The 18,309-nt window shown below is 54.5% G+C and overlaps 7 protein-coding genes across 7 annotated transcripts; 3 read left to right on the forward strand and 4 right to left on the reverse strand.

Annotated features, from left to right (window-relative positions):
- Positions 1-1,026: 1,026 nt before the first annotated feature.
- LRP88_08358 (tetratricopeptide repeat protein) lies at positions 1,027-3,084 on the reverse strand (the record flags this gene model as incomplete). Its single annotated transcript, XM_083244866.1, has 6 exons — positions 1,027-1,078; positions 1,430-1,494; positions 1,813-1,871; positions 1,926-1,959; positions 2,016-2,229; positions 2,417-3,084. 6 exons carry the CDS (start codon positions 3,082-3,084, stop codon positions 1,027-1,029), a joined length of 1,092 nt encoding a protein of 363 aa, XP_083099360.1.
- A 1,223-nt stretch (positions 3,085-4,307) lies between these two features.
- Positions 4,308-5,859, reverse strand: LRP88_08359 (uncharacterized protein; the record flags this gene model as incomplete). Its single annotated transcript, XM_083244867.1, has 4 exons — positions 4,308-4,829; positions 4,881-4,989; positions 5,041-5,755; positions 5,811-5,859. 4 exons carry the CDS (start codon positions 5,857-5,859, stop codon positions 4,308-4,310), a joined length of 1,395 nt encoding a protein of 464 aa, XP_083099361.1.
- Positions 5,860-6,275: 416 nt separating this feature from the next.
- On the forward strand, positions 6,276-7,343 carry LRP88_08360 (Tho complex subunit 7-domain-containing protein; the record flags this gene model as incomplete). Its single annotated transcript, XM_083244868.1, has 1 exon — positions 6,276-7,343. One exon carries the CDS (start codon positions 6,276-6,278, stop codon positions 7,341-7,343), a length of 1,068 nt encoding a protein of 355 aa, XP_083099362.1.
- A 167-nt stretch (positions 7,344-7,510) lies between these two features.
- LRP88_08361 (tubulin binding cofactor A) lies at positions 7,511-7,929 on the reverse strand (the record flags this gene model as incomplete). The annotated part of the gene is made up of 2 exons (XM_083244869.1): positions 7,511-7,690; positions 7,750-7,929. 2 exons carry the CDS (start codon positions 7,927-7,929, stop codon positions 7,511-7,513), a joined length of 360 nt encoding a protein of 119 aa, XP_083099363.1.
- Positions 7,930-8,555: 626 nt separating this feature from the next.
- On the reverse strand, positions 8,556-10,484 carry LRP88_08362 (kleisin alpha; the record flags this gene model as incomplete). Its single annotated transcript, XM_083244870.1, has 3 exons — positions 8,556-9,734; positions 9,825-10,169; positions 10,221-10,484. The coding sequence occupies 3 exons, from the start codon at positions 10,482-10,484 to the stop codon at positions 8,556-8,558; spliced, it is 1,788 nt and encodes a 595-aa protein (XP_083099364.1).
- Positions 10,485-11,790: 1,306 nt separating this feature from the next.
- On the forward strand, positions 11,791-15,167 carry LRP88_08363 (uncharacterized protein; the record flags this gene model as incomplete). Its single annotated transcript, XM_083244871.1, has 4 exons — positions 11,791-11,958; positions 12,024-13,197; positions 13,249-14,580; positions 14,629-15,167. The coding sequence occupies 4 exons, from the start codon at positions 11,791-11,793 to the stop codon at positions 15,165-15,167; spliced, it is 3,213 nt and encodes a 1,070-aa protein (XP_083099365.1).
- Positions 15,168-15,563: 396 nt separating this feature from the next.
- Positions 15,564-18,017, forward strand: LRP88_08364 (conserved oligomeric Golgi complex subunit 4; the record flags this gene model as incomplete). Its single annotated transcript, XM_083244872.1, has 2 exons — positions 15,564-16,772; positions 16,821-18,017. 2 exons carry the CDS (start codon positions 15,564-15,566, stop codon positions 18,015-18,017), a joined length of 2,406 nt encoding a protein of 801 aa, XP_083099366.1.
- Positions 18,018-18,309: the final 292 nt, after the last annotated feature.

Here is an 18,309-nt window from a genome sequence, read left to right on the forward strand (position 1 = left end):
AGGTTCTTTACTATGTGCAAAAAACAAGAACAAAAATCTGCCGTACAATCCCTCCACGTCCTGCATCTGGAAGTCTTCGGCCGGTGTTCCGGTGCTGTCGAGACCTGCATGATGCAGACTCAAAGGCAAGATGCGGCTTGTCGGGGGAGGGTAGGTTGCGCGCCACAGTCTCAAGAGTCCTAGATAGAGTAGGAGTTGACGCCTGAAATCTGGACGAGAGACCGCCTTGGGCTGCCTCAACACCATGTCCCGCTAACTCCTCTCGTCTCCTCAATCTTCAGCCAGCCCATTTCTTCTCTGCTCTGCTGGCTAGCTCCGTGTGTGCGCGCAAGCAGGTTCATTCATGCATTGGCCTCGACCTGCGCGGGCCGCCATAACAGGCCGCATATGAGCACCCGCAAAGGCCAATGAGACGTCCTCAGGGCTGCTACAAAAGAGGCGATTGGGCAGCAATGGACAGCGCACTTGGGGATTGGTCGGATCTTTGTCACGGGGTGTTGGACCTGAGAGAAGAGACGACAAAGGTGGCCGTGGCGGGGTTGACCGAGGAATTACAGGGCAGTCGTCCGTATATCGGTGTGTTCAACTCATCGACATCCATTCAAGTCTATCTGGGGTCTAGTGTAGTTGGACCTGGAGTCAAGTGTCTCAATATATGTTATACGTGCAACAAGACACACGAGGGGCTTGTGCTCTGTTCAATAATAGCATCGTACAGCACGGCACGGCACAGCACAAACCACCACCAGTTTGTCTACTTTGTCCCCCCTCTCAAGGAACCACCACTATGTATCCAGAAACATGAGACCGATATATCCAATACGCTATAAACAATGTTCTCTCTATTCGCCCCCTTTCCACCGCGGCAGAGCCGAGACCTGTCATCAGCCACCCAGACTCTTCATCCTCAGATGATGCGATGCTTACACGGCATCACATCGCGGAGATGCGCGCGCACATCCTCTGTCGATTTCCGTGACACGCGAGTCGAATGGATGGGCTTGTGCCGCCGTTGCACAACAGTGCCTACTTACGGCTGCCGCCCTCGCCTGGAGGGTTGTACTTTTCCTTCCAGATCCTATGCAAGCATCGAGTCAGCGTCTCATGTTTCTTCACTGCACTGTCAACCCTGCTGCTGCTACTGCTGCCGCCGCTGCTGATGCCGCGCTCAAACGCAGGCGACTGGACGCCTCTCCGTTGCACCGGCAGGTCGACCGTCTGATCCATTGTGCCTCCCCCCTGGAGGCACAGCAAGCACGGCGGACCGAGAGGCCCCGGGGGCCACGAGGACCTATCCTGAGAGCTTCGCCGACGGACATCGCCCCGGGCCGCGCCAATGGCACCAGCAGGGGTGGTAGCAGGAATAGCTACAGCTCGGCATGTACGCAGACGGACGGGCATATAGCCGCACAGAGCCGGTTGGACTCACCAAGTGTTCCCCAGTGTCTTGTTTCCAGCCTTCTCGGCCAGTCGATAGTATCGGGCTGCTGCGAACTGTACAGGAAGTCAGCCTCATGTGACGAATCGAGCATCAGCGTCCGTGGGGGTTCAGAAGGAGCAGCTCAACAGAGCGACCCAAGACTTCTCTGATGGTTCTGTGATCGATGCCTGAGTCTCATGCAGGGGTGTTGGGCACCGAGCCGAGTTCTCGAGAGAGAGCAAATCAAAGGCCCTGGACACACCGAGTTTTGAGGTCGGAGACTTGATTGAGCCTTCAATCGCCGAGAGACCATCTGACCAAGAGCCGCGTGTGTGCTGAGACGGGGAATACGGAATGCATCATGGAAACATTGACGTTACTGGCGCACATACCTTGTCCTTCTTACACCCGAAGCCCTCGAGGTAACACCAGGCAATCTCGTTCATGGCATCTGTCACATTCGTGTTATGCTTGTTCAGCTTAAGCTCGCTCTCGTCAGACTCACCAGTGTCTCCCAGGTTCGCCGCAGTCTCATAATACTGCACAGGCCCAAGTCAGCAAACATTCCTCCGCGCTCGTCCGGATTCCAACATACCTGCTTGGCGGCGTACGGGTCCTTGTGGATTCCCCAGCCGTGGCGGAAGCAGTTTGCCAGCTCAAAGATGGCCAGCACCAGCTCGCCCTTGGCCGCTCCGCCCTTCTTCATGCCCGCCTGCAGAGCCAGCTGCTCGATCGAGGCCGAGTTGGACGCCGCAGCCGACAGGTACTTGACGGCGCCCTCGGGGTTCGGTGCGCAGCCCCATCCGTGCCTAGACGATAACAAGGTCTCGGGTCAGCAATCGAGGACGTTGCTTTCTTCAGTACATGCGAGACATTGTCGCCAGATCAAGGTTTGACTTTTGGGTTCCTGCAGCAGCCTCCCGGAAAGCTTCAGCTCTCCAAGCCACTACCCGCGACAAAGTCCCCTCTCCGTCCACCCTGTTCTATTGCGCTCACCTCAAAGCAAGACCGTAAAGGACCTGGCTCAGCGGGTTGTTGGCACCCTGGGGATCAGCCAGACGCCCAAAGATGCGCGTCGAGTGTTCCAGGTCGCCCTCCTCGTGCAGTCGGATAGCCTCCTGGATGTCCTTGTCAATCTCCTGTGTCGAGACGGCGCGGGCTTGGTCGCCCGAGACTGGCGTCGCAGGCCGGCTGGTGCTCCTCGCCCGGTCGTTCTGGCTCGCCAGGATGGTCGCCCGCTTCTCCCACTGCGACTCGGCGCCGTCCTTGTCCTGGGGATCGTTCGGGGCAATGATTTCGGGCAGGTTGTCGGGGACGCTCTCGGAGGACTGCGGCGCGGCGCGGCTCAGGTGCAGGCGTTGCGACAGGCGCCTGTGGCCGCTCTCCCTCTTGGAATTCTGGCTCGACTCGGAGGCGGAGCGGGACCGGCCGGATCGGAAGACATCGAGGGAGCGCCGGGGCTTGCTGCCAGAGGCCGGCTCCTCTGCAGAGAGGTGCAACTTGTCGTTGGACTTGACCGAGGGTGGGTAGATTCGCTCCTGCGTCGTCGTATCGGACCGGAAGATGGCAAACTCGGGCGCGGCGAGGCGGTCGACCGTCTCCTTCTCCGGGGGCTGGCCCGCGGAGAGGTCGTCCTTCTTCCTGAGGATATCTCGTAGACCCATTTCTGTTGTTGTAGGTGTGATTTGTAGATACAGCGACAACACCACTGCCCACTGGTTTCTTGTATGGAGACCGGGGAGGTCCGTTCACGAGATGAGATGGGTTCGGCTAACAATAAAGCGAAACGAAGATGCGCGCAGAGACTATCCCAATTCAGAATCGCAAAGAATGGATAGTCGAGTCAGGAAGAGAGGAATAGGTTCCCCGGAAAATGTCGTCACATCGTCAGGAACAAACCTCATGCTATTTCATTCTCTGGAACGAGACAGGAGAGGAGAGGATCATGCCCCTCCATCCGCCCATGGTTCGCCCGCAAACGGCGGCGCTGGGGCTGAGTTGAGGCTTCGCACTGCGGCCGGTGCTGCACTTTCACGCCGTACAGGACAAGACAGGGCAGGAATCAGTGTGAGACAGCCTATGAAGCCTGGCCTACGCGCCACGGCCATCTGCACTGTCAGACAAAGGGCACTAGGATCAGCCGCCGCCCCTGCTGGTTCGTTCGTGTTTTGTTGGAGAGGGGGGAGAGGTCGTGAGATTTGACCGAAGGCGAAGAGGGGCACTGGGGCTAAGGATCAAGCTGGGTGGAAGGGATGGAAGCCATGACCAGTTGCCTCCTGCCTGTATCAGTAATGATTGTTTCTTTGTGTTTTAGATGTTTTAGCTAATGATAGTAACTGGGGTGCAATAAGCTGTTTCATCGATAAGTACGATCTATTTCAAAACATGTGCATTGTTCGTCAAGGAAGCTATGGCCTACCATCCCCAGTGAACCATCCGTGCTGACATCGGTGCCCCTCACTGCAGATGACAGGGGGCAACCCCTCCAAAGAACTCCCTCTCCACTAACAAAACGGCCTTTCAATGGATCCATCCGTGACAGACAACATCATGTTTTCACAAGCGTGTTCCAGAGACGATATCAAACTTCTCTTTACAAAACTTTTTCATTATTTCATCTTTTTTACAAGGTGAGATATTCCTCTTTTTCAAAAACAACTTCTCATCTTTCGGATCTTGTTCTTCGTTCATGCCTTTGCATGGCTCTCATGTCCCTCAGCTGTGCCGAATGGATGCGGGTGCGTTACGGGGTATCTCAAACACATTGGATGCCAAAACTCCTTCCCAACTTCCCCGTGCTGGATGAAGCAACAAATCAGAGCCGGCTGATGCCGTTCTCTGCCTGTGAAAAGGTCGAAACATGCGCTGCATGCCTCAACTTGGTCGTCTAGATGGACAAAAAGTCCTTCTGGTCCTCAAAGTCCTCACAGTCCGAGTCTGCGTCGATAAACTCAGCAACCTCATCTGAATCAACGTCGTCAGAGTCGCCTGCCTCATCGTCACTCGAAATGTCTTCCATGGGCTCATCCTCTGCCTTGATCTGATTCCGTAGGACGCTTGCCCTTTCGCGGTGTGGCAGTTTACACCCCTTGGCCCTACATCTTCCAGTGTTGCTAAAGTCAGGGCACTCAAACACGTGGCGCTCGGCGCATTCTGCCCCCTTGCTGCAATAGCCGTTGAACCCAAAGTCCCTACAGACCGGGGCAGCTGGAGACGCTTTGGAGTGAGTATACGGACAGTCAGCCTTGGCGCAGTGGCCTTTGGCAAAATGCAAACAGTTGGGGGTGCGCTCGGCAGTCATGTCATGGGAAAGATCGCAAGACTCGCCGTTGATGCATCGCCCCTCTTTCAAAAAGTCTTTACAAAGGGCCACCTTGTTGGGGTCGTGCATGTAGCGGCATCGAGGGCCCTTTGAACAGGATCCTAAATAGGGGGAGTATGTCAGTTTCGTCCCATACGCACCAGGTAGATCCAGGGAAACGGCGTTTGAGTCGCTCCAGGTTCGGAAAGAGAAATTACCAGTCGTTGAGAAGATCTTGCACGGCTCGTTGATCTTCTTGATCATACCGCTTCGCCTAGGGGCTGTCAGCAACTTGGTCACCCAGGGCGCTGTAACATACCGCTGGTCGTTGACAACTCGATTCGCCACTAGATTTCCTGTCTTGGTACGGTAAAACTTTACACCAGCAATGATGGCGCTCTTGGGAGTTCGGGAAAATGCGTTGGGGGCATCTGCGCTAGGTAAGGCACATTGAGCGTCGGCTGTCTGGGGTGTGTACGCACCAGAGACTTTTACAAGCTTCTTGCCACCGTCGACGACGCGGAACTGGATGCCTTCAACAGATAGCTCGTTGCGGCCTGTGGGGTTAGTCTGCGCATTTGAGGCACTGGCTTTGTGTTTCATGAACTCGTCAAACTGGGCCTTCTCGCGTTGCCGATGGCCGCTGATCTTTCGCTGTCTCGTCTGTTCGATCGCCTTGGCCCGGTTCTGCGTCTCCTTCTCGTACACGTTCGCATTAATCAGTTGTCGGTGGCGATCAGTCTTGGAAACCCAGCCGGGTGGGGTCTCGGCGCCGCTGCTGGCAGATCGGGAACTCGGGGAGTTTGCGGCATTGAGCTGCAATGTTCGATGGTGGTGAGCCGCCGGCGGCCGTGCCACTCTATGCGATCGGGCCGGGTAGGGCGAGCTCGCGTTACGATATGTGTTGCCTGACGGCGTCAACACGCTGATAATTGTCAAGTTTGGTGAAGTAAACTCACTCCGATGATGCGCTGGGTGGTGGGATGGCTGCGACCGTACTCCTGCTTGCTGGTTCTTGTGGCGGTTGATCTGACCTGGAATATCGTGAGCCAAAGTTGCGCGTAAAATCAATGGATGGAGGGCACGAACCCGCAAGTTGACCGATGCGGGCAAGAAGCTCTTTCTCTTCTTCTGACATGTTGGTATTCGTTTCCTTGTACAGTTTTTCTAGGCCACTGCAAAACAAAAAGCGTGAGTAGATTAATACAGGAATGAAGGTGAAATCGCGGTGGTTGTGATTGAAAGCAGTCAACAGGCGACTGGAAGGCATTAGAAGTAGGTGCATCATCCAAAGCTTAATATTAGTCATCCACGTTGGCAGCCTCATTGGCCCGCCACACCCCAGCGCTCATGCCAATCGCAAGGCTGAGCCTTCCATTGTTTGTTCCATCTCCATCATCCTCATTATTGATTTCAACGGAAAGACGCACATTTCCACCTTTCAGGCCATTTTGCTCTCTTATTATATCTTTGTTCATCTCTTCATAAGCTCCACACCAATCAACACCTCGATCTTAGGCACACAGCCAGCAGAACTAAAATCCAAGCATCACCATGGCTTCTTCATGGGATCTCTTGGACCCAGAGGAGGAGGCAGAACTTCACAAGTCGCGATTGCTTAATGTGGAGGAAAAGCCCTTCAAACGAATCACAAAGCGCCTCAACAGCTTGACGACACTCGCCGCACCTAGCGGCGCCTCGAACGGTACCAACCCGCCATCCAGCGAAGCCAAGGGCAAGCTTGAGCAGCTCAAAGAAGAGCTTGCCCTCGACTTTGCCGCCTTCGACAGCTCCATCACGCGCCTGCAGTTCCTCCACGATGCCAACATCCGCGAACGCGAACGCTACGCGGCCGACCAGGACCGCATCCTCGCCGAATGCCAAGCCGTCCGACAAAACAATACGCAGCTCAGAGAACAGCTCGAGGCTGCGCAGGCCACCCTAGCACAACGCAAGAAGTTCGACGAACTAGCAGAGAAGATAACATCGAATCGGCTACTTAGGCCACGAGAAGACCAGATTGCCAACCTCGCCAAGCTTGAGGAGGAGTGTCGCGAACTCGAGCGCGAGAGCGAGACCTACAACGAGACATGGAGGGAACGTCGAGATCAGTTTAACAGAATCATGGAGGAGGGTATGCTTCTGAGACGGCAAATCCGTGACGAGAAGGAGGAGGTGGACCGCCGCGAGGGTATGAACGAGGGCGCCGAGGACGATGGCGAAGTGGATAAGGTCGGCCAGACGCCCAGGAACGAGCCCAGCGGGAATGCAACACCACACCCAGATGGGGACAGCCAGGCCAAGGCAGACATCGAAGCTGGCACACCAAACCCTGATGCCCTTAACGGTGGAAGAACACCCATGAGGGACACCCCGGGCCCAGACACCCTAAAACCGCTGTCTGGACACATTGGGTCTCTGGGACGCGATGGAAGCCTAGCTCCGAGCCGAGATGCTTCCCCCATGCCACAACACGATGAGCGCAAGGCCGAGTCAGGGGAGGATGTTGACATGGAGGGCTCTGAGGCTACGAGCCGGGTTCGCGACGATGGAGGAAACACGCCCCGGGTGACCATTGAACCACCTGAGGCCAACGATGACAAGATGGAGGTGGATAATTAGCTTTGGAAAAAGGCTGTCTACAGGAGGAGCAACGTTTGTAACATCATCTTTCAAGATACCCTCAGGTTTATGGAGGTCTAATAGCGGTCGGTCTTTTTTGTAATGGTTGGGTCAACTAAGTGGTATCGTAAAAGCAAGCAGCCTCTCCGTGTTGTTCCTTGTATGCTCTATGCGCCGTTCTGAGCTGCCTTGGCCTTCTCCAACGTCTCCTTGGCTAGCTGCACCTGCTCCTCTTGTCCGCCGGTCTGCTCGCTCACGGTAATCTGCTCCTCCAGCTTCTGGACGGCGGCGACGATCTTCTTTCGTAGGGGCTCGAAGACAGCCTTGGTCTGTTCCAGGGCGGTTTGCTAAAGAGGAATTCCCAGGATTAATAATTGTCCTTGGTGGGGGACAGGTGCACGCCTACCTGCTGCTTGAGCATATACGTGCCATTGCCGTCCTCGTCGCCCTGTCCACTCTCGATCTTTTCCTTCAGGGCCTTGATAGAAGCTTCCTCTTGTTCAACCTCCTTGTGGTATGAGGCTTCCTCCTTGAGGAGCCGGTTGACGGAGCTCGTGGCGATGGCGAGGGGTGTTGGTGGGGCCATGGTGTTTTGATTTCGAGGGACTTGAGGGTGGAAAGGGTCTGGTTCGAAAGCGGCAGAGAGGATGTGGCTTCTCCTAATATATCGCGAAAGACAAGGGGCAATAGGCAGCGAGAAAAGGCTTGTCGGGAAGAAATTCGGTGCCTGTTGTTTGGTTCAAGACAAGGAGAGCAAATGAGATCATGGCTCAACGTGGGGTTTATGTCCATGGCGGGGCAACCTCGCCATCTGCTTCACCGCGTTCATGACAAAGGTTACACTTCTCAGGCAGGAGACAGTACAAACTTCATAAACCATTTCGTGAATAGCAAAGTGCAGTTAATAATTCATTGAGCCAACTACATAGGTTTTCCAACAGAACTCGTCTTCACTGAACCAACTAAAGTATACCGACCGACCGCTCAACGGCGTCCGTCCAAGTCTTGTTAACCACTCCCCATTTTCCCTTATAGCCTCCATCCAAGTTCCGCATGCCATGGTATCTCCCTAAACGCCGACAACGCCATTCGGGTGACCTCGAGTCGACTGTCCCCCAGAATGCAGGAATTCAATACTTTACACGACCAAACATGCCGCCCGTCCAAGTCTTCGTTATAACGCAATGAGCAGGTATCTTGTCATCCAGAAAATCACGCCGTCACGGCCACGGCAGGGGCAACGACAGCGGCAGGCTCAGGTTCGTTTCCGTCTTCTTGAGCCATCTCGCCGCCAGCCTCCCTCTCGGCCCAGGCTCCCCAAAGACCTCGCTTGGCCCGTATCCGGATATCGTCTCCGAGTCCTGAGCCCTGCTCAACCTTGATGGCGTCCTTGGTTGCAAGCACCAGGCACTCAAAGAACATCTTGGTAGCATCCGCCTTGCTGGTCACCTTCTCAGGGCAGAGGGTCTGGAAGTTAACCGCTCTCTCAAGTCGCTTTCCGGGGCTGTCGGCGGCATCGGCGCCAAATCTATCTCGGAGGACATGAACGGCGTGCTTGGTGCCCATTGACACAGGACCGCTCTCAGTAGGGTGAACAAGAGGGTAGGTGGTGTCTTCAAAGCCAGGCATTGGGGTGCCAGGCTCTTCCTCGTCCAAGTGTTCAGGCGGGACACCTCCATCATCGCCGGGGATTTCGAGCTGGGTCTCTTCAGGCGCCACACTCAGCTCACCGCCAAGGCCGCCTTCACCAAAGCCCATTTCCGTATCCTCGCCGAGCACCAGGCGTGGAGACTTGGACGCACCGTGATCGCTCTCGACATCGGCGATTCCGCTATCCCGCTTCCGCTTCAGCTCGTTCAAGCCGCGAACAGCGTCTAGTGAGAGCATTCCTCGTAGTTCGGGGGCCCAGGCAGAGCTTCGTCCCTCCATCATGATCGATGAGACAAATCCGCCACTCTTCTGCATGTCCATCAATGCCAGCAAAAAGGGATCACGGGGAAGGAATCCCGCCTCCTTGATGATGTTATCCCGGTTGGCTTGCTGTTGCTTAATGTGGTTGCTGGAAAGAGCAATCTCCTCATCAGGCGTCAGGATTTTCTGCTTCCTGACGCGTTGCGCGGGTCGTCGGACAAGAGTCTCCTCTGCTTCGTGGTCGGGTTCGTAAAGATCCGTCATCTGGTGTCTCGAATACTCCTCCTCCAGATTAGCAGCGACTTCCTCGTCAATATCGGAGAGCGGTGACTCGGAAATACGCTCGCGAGGAGGAGAATGCATCATGGGCATTTCGGTCAGGTCTTCCTGGGGAACACCAAACTCCATATCGCCACCCATGGCAATATCTCCTTCGGTGTCAACAATCATGGGCCCGTGTAGCTCAAGAGAGGTTTCGCCCTCTATGCTCTTCTGGACGCCTTCAACCTCTGATCCGCCGAAATCAGGTTCCATAGATGGTGCTTGACTGGCCCGACGACCACGTTCCACCTCAGCAGTTAGGTCTTCTTCCTCTTCTTCCAGTCCAAAATCCAAGCCGAGATCGATAGTATTAGCACCTGCCATCATTTCATCCTCTGCGCCAAAGCCACCATTGAGAAACTGGCTGTTGTCGTACTCTTCCTGCAGGTTGATGTCTCTTTGGCTGGGACGACCCTTGCGACCAACCTGGCTCGTAGTGACATCTTCCACTTGCGACAAGAGCCAATTTGCGTCGGGCGGTGGGGGCAGTTCAAAGTTGTCGTAGGGCGTAATCTTATCCGGAAGCGTCAGGGCCTCGCGGTTGGGCAGCTGCAAGCTAACAGCCATATCATTGTTTCCCGTGGATCGGAAAGCCTGGAGATTGTTAGCATGCAATTAGGAGAGTAGAATGCGACGGAAACTAACCATCTTGATCTTCATCATGGCTTCATTGCAGTCGTCCAATAAGTAACGCGTCTTTCGTTGATAGATTCGCACCACACCAAGCAACAGCTGACTGCTTAGTCGCAGGGCCATCGGCGCCTGGTTAGGTGTGATAATGGCCTCGACACTGTCCGTGACATTGGACTGGAGAATATGGTTCTTGGAGAGCTTCCGTTCAATGTTGGCCGAGAGCCAGACGCGAGCCAGCGGCCCGCTCTTTTGGAGCAAATCATGAGAGTAGAACATGGTGCTGTCGCGCGCAGACGCAGACGCGATGCCCAAGAAAAGAGAAGTGGTAGCTGCAGGGACGCGCCAAAAAGTTGAGGTTGAAATATGACCAATACGTTTGGAGGGGGAGAGGCGGGTGGTGGTTGAGCGGAAGTGGTGTGGATAAACACGAGGACCGGGGGCGCGTTTGAAGGTTGGGCGCGGTAAACAAGCTCAGTGAAAGGATTGCTCTACGCGCAGAAGCGGCAGCGCGAGCACCGCAGAGGCATAAAGCAATAGGATTATATCGCGCGATGGGGGTGATTGCTCGGCGACAAACGTTGAGACGATAGCGATGGCTTCGGAGATCGATGAGGCGTGTGCGCTGAATGTCGCGACGGATTTTAGGAAGGGAAATTGGGACCTTGACCTTGAAGAGGGGAGGTGGCCTTGGTCGTTCGCCAACGGTAAATGGCGTGGCTGGGGAAATGGTGTGTGGTTCAGCAAGGCCCGCACGGATCACGCTTGTCTGGCTCGGCTCCGGATAAAATAGTGTCCGATGGTTTCCCAGAGCATCGCCAAGGTGGCTCTAGCTTTAATGCTCAGCCAGCCTGAATTATTAATGATTCATGAAATATTTGAAAAATAGCGGAATTCTATCTTTTCCTTATTATCTAGCTGTCTTTCGTCTAATTTCTTCGAGGCGCAGCCAAATCAGCCTCGAAGGATCAATCGCAGATTCACTCACCCGCTTGGACAGCAAGCATCATTGGCCTTGGCATTTATAAGCCCGGACAAGCTGAAGTCGACTGCTCCAGCGACGGGGCAACGCTACGGAGTCTCCCTCTCGCTGTTACTGGCCAGGAATGAACCAGATGGGCGCCACCGGCTCTGAAGCTTTCAAGGTTGATATGCAAGCCCCTGGCAGCCTTGCCGAGTCTGGAAAAGTACTAGCCCGGCCCGCGCTCCATCGAGGACAAGACACCTGGACATGTTGGATTTGAACTCTGGGGCTTTCCAACACATCCGCGCTTTTGTTCCGTCCTCGCTGGCCTCTTCTCACGTTCGTTCTTTCGTTGCCGCGTCTGCCCATGTCAAGATTTCTTCGGCAACGGGGCTGAAGCGAGTCTTTTCGTCGACGGGACTCTAATTGCCATCGGAAGATTCTTGTCCGTGGCCACCTGGCGCATATCCTGACGTCGATCAATCATTTCAACATTAGACCGAACCTCCCTCCTCATGACCTCGCGCACTCACTACTAGACCGGTCTCCCATCTCCCATGCATTCGACGCATTCCTCGATTCGATTGTGACAAAGACACCGGCGCAAACTTCTTTTTCAACATGCAGCTGCCATGGGCCGGCCGCGAGGGCCCTGGACATGACTCCCTTCTACCAATGTCCAATATCCCATCCATCACTGGGCTTGTGGGGGATCTTACCGACTCTGGCGATGGTGATCGTCAACAGCGACCAGGTCGCCATGTCAGAACTACCTCTGCGCATGCACGAGTGAGTCTTACTTGGCATTTTCTGTCGTCTCAATCGCTTCTATTGTGTTGCTGACATGTCATCAGAACGTGGCCGACCAGTTCTCCTACATGACCCCGAGCGAAGCGGCGGCGAACCTACGAACCTCCCTCACGCATGGCCTTACACCGACTGAAGCTTTAACTAGGCTAGGCGATTATGGACCAAACGAGATTCCGCATGATCCTCCCGAACCATTGTGGTTGCGCTTCGTCAAGCAGTTCCAGGAGCCCCTAATCCTGCTCCTCCTCGTATCGGCCGGAACATCGCTACTCCTAGGTAATATGGATGATTCCGTCAGCATCACGGTCGCCGTGACCATCGTGGTTACCGTAGGCTTTGTGCAGGAATATAGATCCGAGAAATCTATTGAGGCTCTCAACCACCTTGTCCCGAACCATGCGCATCTGGTTCGTGGTCAGAACAAGGCGCCCCCTGTCGGCAAGACTCCTACTTGGCCTCCACGTCCCGATGACGGCGAGCCGGCGCCTTCTCCCGGCTCTGTTACCCCCATTAGTGATATACTAGATGCCACTTCTTCCAAGGTTATGGCTTCTCAGCTGGTTCCTGGTGATCTTGTGCTCTTCACCACGGGCGATCGCATTCCGGCCGACATCCGAGTTACCAAGGCTGCGGATTTGACAATTGATGCTTCGAATCTTACAGGAGAGACAGAGCCTGTAAGGATTACAGTCGATGCTCGTCGTCGTGGTCTTGGCTCCTACGCTTTCGACAAGGCACAACATCCACGACCCGGATCGCTCGCTCCCGATGAGCATGCAGACTCTCACGGAGATGGAATTCATAATATTGCTTACATGGGAACTTTGATCAAGTCTGGACACGGCCAGGGCATCGTCTTTGCAACTGGAGGACACACACACTTTGGCACTATTGCGACCAGCGTGTCTGGTACTGAAAGCCCGCGATCCCCTCTCCAATTGACCATGGATGATCTCGGCTCGCAGCTGAGCAAAGCTTCATTCTTGGTCATTGGTCTCATCTCGGTTGTCGGTTGGTTACAGGGAAAGAAGCTCCTTGAAATTTTCACTATTTCGATCTCACTGGCTGTCGCTGCTATCCCGGAAGGTCTACCGATCATTGTCACAGTTACCTTGGCTCTTGGAGTACATCGCATGGCTAGGCACAATGCGATCGTGCGAAGGATGCCCAAGGTTGAAACACTGGGCTCTGTTAATGTCGTCTGCACTGATAAGACCGGTATGAAGAGTCTCACTTACGATTGAAACAACACTAACACTATATTACCAGGAACTCTAACCACGAACCACATGACGACCACTCGAATGTGGTATTTTGGAGCTCAGGAACCAGTTCAAGTTGATTCTGATAATGAGGCTCTGGATACCAGTCCAGACCTCAACCAAGCTACCCTACGAGTCCTTCGCATTGGAAACATCGCCAATGATGCGCGACTCGCCCAGAAGTATACGGAACATGGTCAAGCAGCCACGGCTGTACTATCTTCGACTCTTGGGCGAGATCAAGTGTCCACCTACACTCGTTGGGTTGGCCAGCCTACTGATGTTGCCATGTTGGATCTTCTCGATCGCTTCAAGGAACACGACGTTCGAGAATCTATTGGCCCTCGAGTGAGCGAGACGCCGTTCAGCTCCGAGCGAAAGTGGATGGGAGTTACCATTGGCTCGGAGACGAGGGGCGATAAGGAGTATGCCTACATGAAGGGTTCTATCGAAAAGGTTCTCGCCGCGTGCGACACATATCTCGAGCAGGACGGAAGAGAGATTGTCTTGGATTCCGCTCGCCGCCAAGAAGCTCTCCAGGCCGCTGAAACCATGGCTGTCCAGGGCCTACGAGTCCTGGCATTTGCGAGCGGCTCGGTCTCACGACCACTGAGGAACAGGTCAGCACCACGCAACACACCTGGATTCGACAGGAGCGAGAGCCCTCTCTCACACAACCCGGATGATATTTATAAGGGCCTCACATTTGCTGGCCTGGTTGGCATGCGTGATCCTCCCCGACCCGGAGTTGGACGATCCATCAGGCGGCTAATGCGGGGCGGTGTCAGGGTCATCATGATCACTGGTGACGCCGAAACAACCGCCCTTGCCATCGGCAAGCAGCTTGGTATGAATATTGCGGCTCCCAGCGGTCATATGGGTGGCCAGGGTACCGTCAAATCTGTTCTCCGGGGTGATGAAGTCGACAGGATGTCCGAGGCGGATCTTGCCCAGGCCATGCAGCATACAACGATTTTTGCGCGCACGAATCCCGATCACAAGCTGAAGATCATCAGGGCGCTTCAATCCAGGGGCGATATTGTCGCCATGACTGGAGACGGAGTGAACGATGCGCCTGCACTGAAGAAAGCAGATATCGGTATCTCTATGGGCCGTCACGGAACAGATGTCGCCAAGGAGGCAGCGGATATGATTCTGACAGACGATGACTTTTCGACGATCCTTCGTGCTATCGAGGAAGGCAAGGGCATCTTCAATAACATCCAGAACTTCTTGACCTTCCAGCTGAGCACGAGCGCCGCCAGTCTGGCTCTTGTGTTTATCTGCACATGCTTCGGCTTCAAGTCCCCCTTGAACGCCATGCAGATTCTCTGGATCAGTAAGTCGCAACGAGGCCCCATTTGTGGCTCGAGCTAACCATCAATAGACATTATCATGGATGGCCCTCCCGCCCAGTCTCTGGGTGTCGAGAGAGTAGACCCCGACGTCATGACAAAGCCTCCTCGAAGACGGGGAGACCCTGTTCTTACTCGCGCACTCATCTCACGCGTACTAACATCGGCTGCCATTATCACCATCGGAACAATGCTCATCTACCGGCGCGAGATGGTGGCCGATGGCCAAGTGACGCGACGAGACACGACCATGACCTTTACTTGCTTCGTTTTCTTCGATATGTTCAACGCCCTCAGCTGCCGATCCGAGTCCAAGTCGGTACTACGGGGCGAGGTTGGACTCTTTTCCAACAACCTGTTCAACTGGGCCGTCTCCCTCAGCATCGCGGGCCAGTTGCTTGTCATTTATTTCCCCTGGCTTCAGGAAACGTTCCAGACGGAAGCCCTCGGGTTCTTCGATCTTGTACGACTATTCATTCTGTGCAGCACGGTGTTCTGGGCAGATGAGGTGAGGAAATATCTTCGGTATGGAAAACGGCGTTTTGGCAACGGATACAGCCAGGCGGTTTAAGGGGCAGGGCTAGGGGTAAGGTTTGATGAGGCGGGATGTAATTATAACCAAGATACTGTATAAACTCAAATGACTTTGGCGTAAAGGCTCTTAGAAATTTTGGAGATTACAAATTTGAAAGAAAATGATTATTGATGCTTGAATGAATTCACAGTGCAATGTGTGTCCTATTGAAGCCATGAGACATCCATTTCGGTGCAGGGTAAGCTTCCGGGGAGCTTGGTGTTAATTGCGGGGAGCATCGTCGACTTGCTGCGTGTCACTAACAACGCCAGCTACCCATATACTCGCCCTGGGCCAAGTTGCGCCAGGAGCTCCACGACCCTTCTCCGCCTCGACCAAAGTCCCAAACGTCAAGGCAGCGATGTGCCGTTCGAATAGAATACTTCAATGACAATGTCAAGCCTTCCAAACGGCCTCTCCCACCGCCCAGACCACGATCACACCGTCGTCGAATCCACCACCTTGTCCCTTCAGAATGCCACGACTGAGTCTGACATCCGCGATGCGCTCGCCGCCCTGCACGCCCGCGAGACCTCTATAACGACCCGTCTCGATGCTCTCGTCGCTTCCCAAGCTGACCTCTCCCGCGACCTCGGTCGGCTAGACCTCCTGCGGGCAGGACTCGGTGCGCAGGTCATCGCCGCACGATCTATCGGAAATGACATGCTGGCAACTGCGGCGGACACGGCAGGCCGACTGAGTGATAAAGTCAAGGAGTTGGACCTGGAGAAGAGCCGAGTCGAGGAGACCCTTGGCGTAGTGGAACAAGTTGCAGAGCTCAAGGCATGCGTCAACGGCGTGGTGGGTTCCATGGGTGCCCCCCAGGACTGGGAGGCTGCTGCTGGATACCTGTCGAGGGCGAGCAAGGTGCCAGATGAGATCGTCAAGGGTCCATTTGCTGTCAGCATAGTACCGAGCGTCGAGGTACCCGACCCGCCATGGGTGACGCTGGAGGATGCCAAGGAGAGCCTGTGTGGTCTCTTCCTACGAGAGTTCGAGAAGGCGGCAGAGGAGAGCGACGGAACCAAGGTCACACGGTTCTTCAAGCTCTTCCCACTGATAGGTCGAGCCGACGTCGGTCTGGATGTCTATGGACGATACGTGTGTCAAGGTGTCGCCGGCACAGCTCGAGCGACGCTCAAGGACGCCATGGGTAGCCAGCGCAAGGAAGGATTCTTCTACGCCAACGCCCTGACGAAGCTCTTTGAGCACATTGCGCAGATTGTCGAAGGCCACGGAGGACTCGTGGAACGTCACTATGGCTCTGGAAAGATGGTCCGAGTTATTGAGCGCCTGCAGATGGAAGCCGACGTCCAAGGAGGCATCATTGTCGACACATGGAGCGACGAGAGAGGAATCGACAGGAAACTCACAGATGTTAGGAGCTATCCTTTCTCGTTCCTCGTTCAAAGCTTCCTACCTCAGCCACCGCGAGGTGGTACGCCGAGGGTGAACTCGCCGGCGACTGGGGCGGGCAACAACCCTAGAGAGAGCGAGGACGAGGGCGTCAACATGAAGGAGGTTGATGGCCTATTAAGTGAAATTGCCGTGATGCTTGGCCGGTGGTCATTATACACCAGGTTTCTTGCTGGCAAATGCAAAGTAAGACGAACCATTGAGACCCTTGTAACACAAACTCATATGTTATAGGACCCAAACACAACAGACGACGCGCCGCTTGTCATACCTGATGTTTTGATCAAGTCGAATCTGTATCGAAAAGTGTCGACGAAGCTCACGTCGCCATACAATGTCATGACTACGTTCTTCTTCCGGAGATCTGTGGAAAAGGCATTTCAACTGGATGAATACCCCACCGGTCTGTCGTTGAGCTTGAACAGGCATATTGACAGCAACGCTCCCTATATCATCCTGGCGGTCGATGATGTCATGTACATCGTAAACGCTGTTATCCAGAAATCCATCTCCACATCACAAAGAGACGTCATCGCCTCGGTGATACCAACTATCGGGCGAGTCCTCAGCTCCGACTTTGTTGGCATGATCCAGCGCAAGATGCGGGATGAATCTTACCCCAAGCCAGTGGTCCAAGGAGGTTTCCCACCCGAGGAGAAGATTATTCACTTTATTGTTCTCATCAACAGTCTGGACATGGCCAACGAGTATCTCACGCGCATCATCACGGGTCGGATAGGCGATTCTGGTCAAATACCGAATGGTGATGTCCAGAGCGGGCCACTCAAGGACTCATTCCCCTTCGAGAGGGACGTCACATTCGTCGCCAACGCATTGCACACGCTTCAAACTTCCTTCATCGGAAAGACGACCGAGCTTCTCAACGAAGGAATCCAAGTGCTCTTCAACCAAGTTGTCAAGCTCAGGTTACGCCCTGTGTTGACTGATACGTTCCGAGACGCAGACTACACGCTGTCCGAAGACGACCTTGCCGAAATAGCCCAGCAGAACGACGAGGACGAGGATGAGCTCATTGAACAAGTACCCCGGCGCTTCGAACACGGCTGGGACCTGCTCATGAAGCCTATCGTGCGGCTGATGACACCTGGAACATACAGCCAGCTCTTGGACATCACAGCACGGTACCTATCAAAGATATGGGAGAAGAAAGTGCTCGGATACGCAGGACGTACCAACGCCCTGGGTGCGATTCGCATCGAGCGTGACTTTATCGCCTTGGTGGATGTCGTTTCCAGAGGGGACTACGCTGTGAGAGAGGTGTTTTCCAAGGTGCTACAGCTTCTCATGGTTGCAAACATGGAAGACGAAGAATGGGATGAGATTATGGCACAGGATGGAGAAGACGATGGCATTGACTGGGTTCTGACTGACGAGGAGAGGAGGAGGGCAAGGAGCTTGGTCAGGGGCTGAAGTGGCCTCCATGATGTCTCGATGGAGGGCGGCGTTGATGATAGACAACTTGATGCACTGTAAAAGCACGTTTCATGAAAGGACACACAAGTCTGAGGCAATCTAGAGTGGACTATTGGTTCGGGCAATTAATGAGGATATGGTATCCATGACATATGCAGGATCAAAGTCTATGTATGGTGTTGACAGCGGGACGGGAGTGAGTGGCTATTCGCCCTAACTGAGCCAGTGGAGGGCCACTAAATAACCGTTGTAGGGGCGTCAGGCGCACAGGCACCACTCACTTTTTGCC

Source organism: Fusarium phalaenopsidis (genome assembly GCF_050370095.1).
Source record: "Fusarium phalaenopsidis strain FUZ10S chromosome Unknown contig_32302, whole genome shotgun sequence".
Classification (NCBI taxonomy): domain Eukaryota; kingdom Fungi; phylum Ascomycota; class Sordariomycetes; order Hypocreales; family Nectriaceae; genus Fusarium; species Fusarium phalaenopsidis.